The sequence below is a fragment of the Cupressus sempervirens genome, chromosome 3 (assembly GCF_028749045.1).
Source record: "Cupressus sempervirens isolate cs-2001-9-10 chromosome 3, ASM2874904v1, whole genome shotgun sequence".
In the NCBI taxonomy this organism is placed as follows: domain Eukaryota; kingdom Viridiplantae; phylum Streptophyta; class Pinopsida; order Cupressales; family Cupressaceae; genus Cupressus; species Cupressus sempervirens.
The window spans coordinates 532,319,110-532,331,323 of NC_143120.1; the positions used below are offsets into that span (position 1 = coordinate 532,319,110).

General features: G+C 34.2%; 1 protein-coding gene across 3 annotated transcripts in view; it reads left to right on the forward strand.

The window, feature by feature from the left end:
• Positions 1 to 1,473: 1,473 nt before the first annotated feature.
• The window catches only part of LOC149567512 (Zn-dependent exopeptidases superfamily protein), a 153,434-nt gene continuing 142,693 nt past the window's right edge, over positions 1,474 to 12,214 (forward strand). Inside the window, exons 1-3 of one of the 3 annotated variants that reach the window (XM_089820730.1) lie at positions 1,474 to 1,919; positions 2,039 to 2,329; positions 5,980 to 6,081. In XM_089820730.1, the coding sequence (XP_089676856.1) occupies positions 2,049 to 2,329; positions 5,980 to 6,081 (383 nt within the window). In that variant the 5' untranslated portion in view covers positions 1,474 to 1,919; positions 2,039 to 2,048. Of the gene's footprint in view, positions 1,920 to 2,038; positions 2,330 to 5,979; positions 6,082 to 12,214 lie in introns of those variants that run through there. The other 2 variants (XM_089820731.1, XM_089820732.1) reach the window with 2 other exon arrangements.

A 12,214-nucleotide genomic window follows, 5' to 3' on the forward strand; every position in this document is an offset into this window, starting at 1 on the left:
TATCAAACCATATGTTATAAATTGGGGAATTCACTTCATGTCTAGCATTCTAGTGATGCATCTGCATTTGTAGGTTTGGTTATAATTTCTTATTCTACTCTTTTTTGTTGTCATAGAACTGCTTGATTTTAAAACTTCATTTGAGTATCTCTATGCAATTTTAAAAAATTTCTATATATTTGAAATCACTAGATTTTCCTTTATACTCCTAAACATTCATTTAATCTCTTCTACAAAATCGTGTCTAGTTTTAATCTTTCTTATTTTAGTGATGCCTTAGCTAAAATTATTTTTCATGCCAATTTGGAGTTGGAAATTTTCATCAAGTAATTTGATCATTCTATCTTGGTTTGTCCATATTTCCATCAAATGCCTATCTTGAATAATATTGCATTTTACCCTATACATTTTACCCTCTGGCTAGAGTTCTCAAAATTATTACCACCATACATAAATGCAAAATAATTCAAAACTCTAAATTTTTTAATTGAAAATAATTAATGATATTTTTGCCCTTAAATTAGCAAAAGATCAAAGTTCAAATATTACTCTAATCACCTACATACTTTTTTAAAAATATAAAAATACACTTTTAAACATCATCAATGTTTATATAGAAATATTAATCACATTTTAGTGACCAAGATCCTCTAGGGTGAGGTGAGATCATTTTATATCTATTAAAATGCATATATTTATGCTAATTTGTTCATGAGAACTTTGTTAGAACATACACACATAAATGGAACTTCACAATATATTAGAACTTGTATGTATGAATGAAATAAATAATGAGATGAAACAAATAACAAATTACCATGATGTGTAAGATGATTATAAAAGATAAAATAAAATATTGCATACTAAAAAGCCTTTATACACAATCATACAAAAATTGAAACAATTTTGATCATTAAAAATAAATTTTTACATATTAGGTAACTTTTACACACAATCATACAAAAATTGAAACAACTATGATGACTAAACAATATTTAAAAAAAATGGATTTCATTTAAAAACTAAGAGAATTTCATCTTTTGATTTCCAAGAATTTCCAAATCCTAAAGAGTATCATCTTAGAATTCCATAGACAAACACAATCTTCTCAATATAGCAGCAAAAGTTTGATAAACTAATAAAATACAAATATTGAAAAAACTACTTAAGTTATATAGGGAAAGCTGCTTAATTTAAATTAGAATTGAATTGAAAGTTCAACTTAAAGTGTCCAAATTCCAACACTAAATATAAGCTAACAAAAAGATAGAAAATAATTAATGTCAGTAAGTTTTTTTTGTATGCATGGTTTGTATGCATGGTTTTCCATGTATGCACATTCTTTTCCCTCATAGAAATAAGCTGACGATTCAGTTTAAAGAGATACTCAACATGCTTTTTCTAGATTAAATTAATTCTATGATTGCAACAAATATCAAACAATAAATATATGTTTTTTAAATTCTTCCTGATGTTCCAAGCTAAGATGTTCTTGTATATTCCTAGATCTAGAACAAAGTCGTTTTATAGGTAATTGAATTCACCAATGGAAATTAAAGGATGGCATGTATTTCAAGTTGATTGGCCGATTAATAAAGAAAGTTTGGAATTATTCCGCGATTATGTCAGGAAACTATGAAAAATGTATAGGTCCCTTTCCGTTACCAATACTTGTAAGCTAGTAATTGAATTATGTGTCTAGCTCCATCTGTCATATGTACCCGATTCATATTATACCCCTTCGATCTTTTTCCGATGAGAAGACCAACCAACATCGATTTTAAAATCGCTCCATTATGCGCGATCTCGTCACATTCACGCACAGATGTTTCTTCATGAACAATTAGATAAAAAGTGCTGCCGAACAACCGATTTTTCCTTTGTGCAGGGTGATTCTCGTGCAGGCGGTGGGAATCCTGGTTTGTATATATTCTTTTCAGATGCTTTAATGACATTTAGAAATTTGAGGTAGGTGAAGTTGCAGGAACATACCGGCATACTCATATGATATGATGTTTTATTGAATGAAATTTTGAAGGTGGAAAAAGATGGCGTCTTGGTCATGGGCAGTGGTGCTCGTAGCGGGATTGGTGATATACGGGATTGTGGGGCAAGTGGCTCACAGGAGAATCCTCATGAAGCATGTCGAACCCTTGCCAGCTGATGCGCCTTTTGATCGATTCTCGGAGGGGAGGGCCATGGAACACCTCTACCGCCTCGCTCAAGACATTGGCATTCGACAGGAGGGGAGCCCCGGCCTCGAGCAAGCTGCTGTCTACATCCGCGACCAGATCCTCCAACTCGCCACCCACGCCTCTCCCAATGTTAGGTATTTCTAAAATGCACTTTATCTTTTTCTGCTTCTCGAACTCGTTTGAATGCTATTAAAGATTATAGATTTCTACGGTGAGATGTAATATAATGCATCTTGATACCGCTTGAATGTTTGACTTATGAGGCAGGGAATTGTGGTGGGTGTAATATTCTGCGATGCTGGTGGTAGTGTTCCTGGAGTTAAGGCCCTCCACTAGCAATGGATATTGACTGGGAATTGGTTATTTCTGGTTTGTACATGGGAGGGATGTTGTAATGTTGTAGGAAAGTAAAGAATGGTAGGTTTTAACATTGTTATATAGAGCTTAAAGGGTAGCAAATTGGATAATTAGTGCAGTTGGTTGAGTGCCTCCTGTCATTGGGTACTGAGATTTCAACATTGATTAATTGTGTGCAGATTGGATATCTCATCTTGTTGAGTGGTGAGATTGCTATTAGGGATCAACTGAATAGTTTTCAAGTCAAACTCATTAACCCATATTTCATGTGTAGTGGTTGACAAGAACCCATCTCTCATGAGAATGAATGAAACATTTAGCACTCATTACATCTAGGTGATTGTGACAAATGTGAACATTGAGCCTTCCTGGAATGGTCCCATCCCAGTAGTACCCTAACTCAAGCTTGCTTAATCATGAAGTTTCCTCCAAGGTTAAGCCCTTTTAGCTTGCTACCCCATTTGCATTGATTGCCTTGTTGATTTATTGTGATGGGAACACCCCTAAGAGGCTACTGAAATCTGAATTGATTTCTTAAGCTTCCTTGTGAAAGTTAATGTCTTATTAACAAAGAGTGACATGTCAGTTCAATCCATTGGTCATATGGCACAAGGTTGGAGATGCTTAATCATCCATGCTTGGTCAATGATACCGATATTGTGGCCATGATTAGTATCCTTGCCAATATCAGTAAGACCTGTTGATTATGCATGGATCAAGAGGAATGATCCCAGAATATCCCATTGATGCTATGCCATATCTGCATTCACACTGTCTTTCCCATGGAATGCTCATTAGTCCTTGCCTTCCTAGCCCGTCTATCAGTTCACGTGATTTGTCTGTCTGTTGCAGTGGCAACCTTCTGTTTGCTCTTTGTCTTTATCCAGGGATTTCACTAAAGGATCTAATGAGGTAGGCAATACCACTGCACAAGCTGGCTCTAGTGTTACCCAGGACCTTTATCTCATTTAGTACTTTAAGTGTGAGAGTCCAAATTGTCTTAGTGCTAGAGGATATGCTTTTTGCCATAAAACAGCAACACAGAAGAAGATAGTGGATGCATGATCCCAAATTGGTTGGCGGAACTGACCAATCAATTCCACTTTATTTTTTAAAAGAGGGGTTTAAGATCTAACATCATAGGGCATGGGACCATTATTCATTTGTGAGGTGTACAAACAGTTATTCGGGATAGGTAAGACAAAAATGTAAAAAATGGTATGGATTATTGGCTTTTATGCATTTTCACGAGGGATGAAGTCCTGCATGTATCTGGTGCTTTCACTGAGTAAAGGAATTTTTTTACTCCATTATTATTATGCCATTGTGTGCTAAATTTTGTATTGTTCATTTGAGGATAGAATCAGTGCTCTTACAGATTGACCTGATTGGTTGTATTATGAAATATTCAAAATCTACTTAATTTAAAGTGCTATCCTTGACAGAATCAGTGTTATTGGTTTAACAATCACTTCAACTTTAACTTATAGGCAGGGCGGAGAAATTGTTGGCATGATATAACCATTTTTATATGCATCAAGCTTATGAATTATGTATGATAATGTTTGACTTCATTCCTCGCATAGGTTGTTCTGATTATTTTATAACTTTATATCATCTTTTTGTTGTCACTCAAACTCATCTTTCCACCTCATAAAAGTGGGAATATATTCGTACATAATTCAATCGAATGAAACATCCTGCTGACTGGACCCCTTAGGGCTCCATTGTGTGGCCAGTCCCCCTTATTAGGATTTGGATAGCCATCTGATGAATAAACACTATATATCTGGGAGTTAGATATATTATAGGGGATCCAATTAACAATTTTTTTTCTACCATGAAATACTTGAGTATTTTGAACAAAATGAACAATGAACAAATTGAGATGACAATTTACGTCAAGAGAACAATTTTGATCATAAGTTATCTACTAATATATAGATATGAAAGGTATGTACAGCTATCTGTGAGGAGATATGTAGGTTTATTTATCCATATAAATGCAAAAAGGTGGCAATCTATCAGAAGAAATGTGAATTTACCACTCTTTTAGTAACAAAAAACCAAATGGCAATCAATCATTTATTAAATTATTCAAGATGCTAAGTTGAATATCCTGCTCTTGGCTTGTATGCTTTTCTATGGTGTTCTTGTAAATTTTACATTTTGATTGCAATTCCTGAATACCTATTTATAGCAAGAAATTCAATTTAAAATAAAATAAAATGTAGTGATTCTCTTTGGAATCTGAAAAGTTAAGAGGACAAGTGTTTCACCATAGAGGAGAGGATATACTGTGATATGAACCCTATAAAGACAAGATTTCAGCCCTTCAGATCTTTTGAAATTCTCCATTTGTTTTAGCTATTTGTGTTTTGTGAATTTCTGTGAGATACGAAAAGCAATATCTCTTTGGAATATTTCAGCAAACAAAGAGATTTTTTAAAATCCGGGAAAAAATACTCAGAAATAAAGAAGATCGAAAAAATTCTTTATAAGAAAAATAAAGCAACAATCTCAGAATAAATATGAGGTTACCAATTTGCCTTTCAGAAGAGAATTTATCTATTCATATTTTGTAATGTTGTGCTACAATCTTTTTATGAATTCTAACCTTTGTTGTTTTTTATTTGGTGATCAAACCCTCTGTTCACAAAGCTTAGAACCATTCCATCTTCTTGTACACATCCTAACCTTTCCAACACATTTGGATGGAGTCTTTTGGAGCACTGTTGCAGAGCATACTCTTGCCAACATGACCTACTTTTTTTGGGTATGAGCTCCCATTTAGATTACCCTCCAAAATGATTCAATTTCTTGTACTTTCCAGTAGTGCTGCTACCTGACATGTGTTAACCGAGTCCCCTGTAGTATTTTTATTATTATTTTGAACTTGTGAGCAGGGTCATAAGAAAAATCTTTTGATGTGTCAGTTAACAAATAGTAATTTCTCGTGACACTAGATTCGCTTTGAAGTCCAGGAGCATTGATATATATTTTGTTTCCAGGAAACCCCATCGTAGGAGTGTGGACTGTGTCCTTATCCTCACACCCATAATTTATGTCGACTGCTTTCATACATGTGGTTATAATATAATTGTATTGTTACTAGTTCGCACAAGTACCCTATTTTGAGTGGCATACCTGTCCCCCTGCCTGTATCTTCATCCTCTTCTCTCCAGGTAACTATGCGCATGGGTGAATTGACAAAATTCAAATTTATTCTGCACGTGTATGTAGTTGTACTGATCTGCTGTTTTTGAATAAGTTTACTGATGTTGTACTTTGCTTTGGATGTCTGTTCTAGCTATTACCAACTAAAAATAAAATGATTGTTTTATTGTGAGCATCATACCATGATGTCTTATTTTTATGCATTTATGCATCTGTTTGCCACTGAAGCAGTTGAGTTGTATTCCTGCAGTATTGAAGTGGATGACACATTTGTGAGTGGCTCTTTTAACATGATATTCTTGCGCCACAGCATATCTCTGGCATACAGAAACCATAGAAACATTGTAGTAAGGTAATTTTCTTCTGTGCTACTCAATTCTTTTGTAGAAACATCATTGGCTGGTGAAATTGAAGTTTAACTAACTGCTAATACAACATGAAAGTCAAATATTTTGCAGTAAAATTGTTTTTGTAATATTTTTGTCCAAATCATTGTGTGATTTTATTTTAGCGGTTGTGATATATAATTCTTTATTGCATTTGGATTCCTTCCATGATCAATCAAGCTTGATTCTCTCCTTTTTGTATGTGAGATAGACGATTTTTTTTTTCCCAATAAGTGTGGTAAACTTTTTAATGTGACCAGTGACTCTGGCATGACACACCCTTCAGCTCTACATGAAACACTTTTGACTTGGAGCTATGAATCAGTGAGGCCGCAGATGGGGGACCTCATTCCTGTATTACAAAGCTGAGGCCCAAACCCGCGAGCCCATTGTATCAGCGAAGGCACAAGCCCCCATTCACAATGGCCCAGCGGGGATTCAAACCTGGGTGGGGACAACAATGCCGCCGCCCCTTAACCTACCCACCAAGTGGTGAAACACATCGAGACAAAATTTGTTCTATGAATTGTTGTGGAGATTTTCTTGCTCTAAGATTCTGTAAATATGTCATAGCCTTTCTTGAAATCAGTCTCAACAATAAAGGAAACCCTAGGGGAAGAAATAAAATAGTTATAAGAAGCTGACCTGTATCAAATAAATTGAAATAATAGCAATGATAACAAATAAAAATTGATTAGGGAAAAAGGAAGGGCCGACAATGTCAAGGCACAACTCACTCAACAGAGTACAAGCTTCACCAACATTAAATTATAACCGTTTAAAGATGGTCGACCTGCCAAGGGGTAAAACAATTGCAAATTAAATTAGAACTGTTTTATTGAGGGAGGTCTTTATTGGAGGATTCATTTCTTTAAGAGGCGTGGGATGGTATATAAAGGAGGATGTGAAAGGAAATAGGAGGTAATTATAGGTATATGGAGAGCAATAAAAACAGTCTGCCAGATCTATATTAAAACAATATATGGAGCCTTGTATAAGTGGATGTATATGTACAACATCTGCTAATACTTGTGAAAAAAATCATTTAGATCTTAAAGAACCATATGTACACAGCTTTGTAATAGACTATGCAAATTTTGAAATGTAAAATATGCAGTTCATCTATTTAAGGAAAGCAATTGAATTAGCTTCAGTGCTCACAAAGAGCAGGTCAACTTATAGTATATCAGCGATCAGACCAGATCAGAAATTGCTACTTATTGCAGGCAATAGCATACGTGTTCAACTTTGGGCAACAATTAGGGCAATCTCAAAAAAGGGTCATGGCAATTGGTATCAGAGCTAACATCCTGCCAGCCTGTGAAATATGGAAAGAATACTGAGAAGTGAACGAGCAACAACAGATAATATAAAGTTCTGAAAACAAAGATGATAGAAATTTGGATGCTCAAAGAAACAGGGTTGATATAAAGGAAATTTTGAGTTGAATGAGCAATTTCTGATAAAGGAAGGAAATTCTAAGCAGCAGACTTTTGAATCTGAGCAGAAGATGGAAGAAGAAAAATTAACACAGCAGGAACTCCAAACAGAGCAGCAGCTACATGAGAAACATTATCGAAAATCTTGAGAAATGAGTAGTCTTTCTATGGAAGATGAAAAATCATCCAAGTCAGACCAGTAAACAATTAAGGGATGTATGATATGGAAAGTCTCAGATCAATAGTGAATTATATTGTTTGGCTAAGAAAGAACATATTAAACTCTTGAAAAATATGGAAAGTAAAGCTGTACGGAAGCTTAAAGCTGACAGAGATTTCGGTACTGAAAGGAAGGATGTTGACATGAAGCATAACATAGAGCTGAATGATGATTGATATTGTATTTTTTATGAAGAGCATAAGCAAGTCTAAAAAGGTTAAACTTGGCAGCAACAACAAAACTCTTCAACAACTAAGTATGATTCATCACTTTACATTCCATTGGTAGATGAAAATAATTTGCTGTCAATTTTTAAGAGGCTCTAATAAGGGCGGTTGGGAAGTTCAACAAGAGTGGGACTTTGTGCGCTCTATGAAATGACCTTTGGGATTTTAGAAACCAACTCTTGATATTTGATGGGGGAATTGGAGAAGAACCATTCACAAACAAAAAAAGCTAAGTGAGGTGATTTTTCAATAGAAAACCTTTGTGCTGAACCTTCTTGGTTAGAAATTTCAACCCTTATTTGGTAGACATAATGTACCACATACCCTTTATTGTTGACTTAGAGAGAAAAACATATGAAGTCACAAGGACACAAACTGTAATATGATTCTAGCTATGGGAAGCATCTGTAGGGTTACAAATAAAGGCAGAAACCTCCCAAGGGTTGCACTACTCTCCATATGGAGGACACAATACAAGGAGGCTATCTTTGAATGGAATCCAAAGAAGAGACACCTAGAACTGTCTCTCTATCCCAAGCATAAATAATTCCTATAAGGATTTGATGAGAACAAAATTACCCTTGTGGTTTATCCTCATGAGAAGTAGGCTATAAATGATACAACTCATGTCCAATGTTATAGAAAAATGGAGGAGTAAAATATTTAGATGATCCTTTCCTTCTTAGGATAAGTATAAGATGAAGAAATCGACATGAGTAAATTGGACTAGACATAAAAAAAAATCAACACAGAATGCTCTGATTAATAAAAGAAGAAAGGCTTTACAAGTGCAGTTTTTGTATTTAATCAAGAGCCAAACATGCTAAGGCTAGAAATCAGGTTGCAGGTTACAAATGCTATAGCATACATCTTAATCTAACAAGCTTTGACATTTAGCAATAAATTGAAGAACTCAGATGCTATGAATCAATCCATTGAATCCTTAGGGTTCCAAAATTTTGAGATCTAAAACTCCCAGTCTCGATTCTAAGAGTCCTTTGTTGTCATGTGGGCTTGGGGTTTTATAGATTTAACCCCTTCTGATTTACATATTGGACGTCGATCTTTTCATCATTACTTCAATTACAACTGCCTTCATGCTGAATATTTCGACATGAATGGTTTGTTACATATTCTATATGGTTATTGGTTGTGCCTTTCCTATTTGCTATGCCATCAACATGGGTGCTAGCCATGTCTTTTGTAAATGAATTACCATCGTTTTGGAAAGTTGCCCACAAGTTTTTTTTTTGGCAAATATGCTTTCTTTGAACCTGTCAAAATACCATTTCTTTGGAAAGTTCCCATGATATACCTCAAAATATTCTCCATTTATATGGCATGCAGCCATTTCCTCCATGATTGTGATGTGTACTACCACGTGTCTTGTAGGCAAATGTTCTTGAGAGTGGCTTGTGGTCATTTCCTTTGGCTTTGCTGGGTTGAAACGTGTTTGAGGTGCAGGGTGAGGAAAGCTTTGAGTGAAATTGCTTGTTTTTGAATGTGTAGTATATTTGCATGACAAGGACGTTAGATTGAGAAAATGGGGTCAAGGACTGCCTGCTGTAGAGAAAATCTATTGATTTGGTGACTTACAGGGAACAACCTATTGAAGATGAATTCTAGAATCTTTAGTTCAACGATTGGGTTTTTATACATTGGACCATAGAGTTATTGTAAACTCACATAGAGTATCTCATATCAGATTTCAATGGCGAGCTTAGTGAAATATAAATAGGTGTGTGTCCTCTTTATGTATATAACATCATCCTTTTCAGCATTCCCTTGCAATATTTTTTTTCTTTTCTTTTAAGACACCTTAAGGAGAAAAGAAAAACCAACCCTCACCAAAAGTTGTAACAAAGGCCAAACATGTAAAAGATCTTGGATTGAAAGAAGGCTTCTAAGGGGTGATTGTAATAACTTGCTATCAAAAATAACTAATTTGAGGTCAAATAATCTTTGTGTGCATCTGCCTTATTTTTTTTTCTCTTTGAGATATTTCAAGATAAATTTCATCCTCATACTACGCTACAGAGTTAGAGTTATTTACCATAGCCAATCGGATAGAGCCTTGTTGCTAGACAAACATCTATATACCCTACAAGGGTATCGCTTTAATCCCATAGATCTATTGCTATCTAGATATCCATGGCCTCAATAGAGTTGCTTGTGTAACTTGAGTTGTCATTTTTGCATTTCCTTTTTTTCTTTGATGTGGACAATGAACTCCTTTCAGGTTGTGGAATCAAAGTGGTAGCAAGAAATGCCCTTTAGATTTTTCTCTTACCAAGTTTCGAAAATTGGCCATCACTAAACCATAAAGGTAACTAAAGTGAAATTGTGATGAGAGTTTAGGAATGATGCCACTTGTACATGATATGGCATTCAAGAAATCCAAATCCTTGATATAAGAGTTGGTATGCTTACAACATCAAAGATAATCTTGTTTTGTAAATGATAAAATAAATGCATTTAATTCTTTACAGAAGTTTAGTACAAAACCTTTATCACTTGCACAATCAAATAGCCAAGATGTAGAGGGAGGGCAGTGCAGGTACATTATAGGAAACTCATCTCGTATTCTAGCAGTCCTGGAAAGAGAAGCAAAAGAAAACCGCTGTAAAGTGGCAAATTGAAATATAAAAAAAATGTTTTTTTTTTTGAAGTTTTATCTCTATTGTTAGTCTCATTTCCATGACATTCAAAATGTGTTACATCAGATTTTAAAATTCTCTCTCTCACTTTTTTAATGTTATTTTAAACACTTTTGTGATTTGAGTGGTTATTTTTGTTCTAGGACGATCGAGGAAGATTGCTAGCCTGTTGGACATCTTGATACTCCCTACAATATCAAGATATCTCTATATTTAGTCTTGAGTGGTTATTTTTGTCATAGGATGATCGAGGAAAATTGTCAGCCTGTTGAACATCTTGATACTCCCTACAATATCAAGATATCTTGATACTCCAGCCTGTTGGACATCTTGATATCTCTATTGTTAGTCTCATTTCCATGACATTCAAAATGTGTTATATTAAATTTTAAAATTCTCTCTCTCACTTTTTTAATGTTATTTTAAACACTTTTGTGATTTGAGTGGTTATTTTTGTCCTAGGACAATCGAGGAAGATTGTCAGCCTGTTGGACATCTTGATACTCCCTACATTAGGAGGGGATTTTTGAAATTCCCTATAGATTGGAAACTTACTGGAATATTCTAGAGACATACATTGTGAACATTGTGGGGATATTTGCAAAATAGATAAGAAAAAAATGAGAAGGGGGGCATGTCTTCATCCTCAAGACGCTCTTGACGTCCTTGACAATATCATTTGTGAAGAGGATGTTTTTTCATGGGAGACTATTCTCTAACCAATCTACTAGGAGCTAGAGTGAGGATTTCCTAGACTTGAACATGAAGCTCAAACATAAGAGTGTAGTGAGGATGTTAGTTTGATATATTTTCCATCAATAATTTTGTCAAAATTTATATTATGTAAGTGTTCATGAGAAGGTGAAGCTGCGGTATTATAGTTAGAAAATATAATTTGCATTGTGATGTAAACAAGAATAATTGGTGAGCATGATTGAGGGTTCTTCTGGTATAACTCTATTATTTTTTTGCATCAATAGCTTTATTATCATTTGATATTCATTATTTCAAATATTATATTATTATCATAATGCTGGTATTTTAAATTCTATCACATATTATAGCATTATAATTCAAACTAGCAAACTTTAATATTATTATTGTTGTGTTAATACAGTCCTAATTAGTATTTGAATTACTAACAATGCTAATAAGTTAATGACTTCTTTTTTGTAATTTTTGTATAATCCTTTAGGGCCCATTTGGTTGCTGGAATAGGACTGGAATAGGAAGAGAAAATTAGAATATGTTTTATATTCACTGTTTGGTACGCTCAATCAAAATTGGGAATAGGAAGACATTCCAATTTTGCCCCTAAAATGAGCATATGTCTAGGCCAAAAAATATCTGTTATTGGAATAGGCCATTCCTATTCCCAATCTGATTTAAAATTTAATTTAATTTTTTTGTAATTTTGTAATTTTTTAACTATTTTTTTATAACATTTTTTTATTATATCTATTTGTTTAAAAAAATGAAATAAATTATATTTCTCATTAACTTCAACAAATAAAATAAAAATGAAAATAAATTAACCTTTTTACCATTATTGAAAA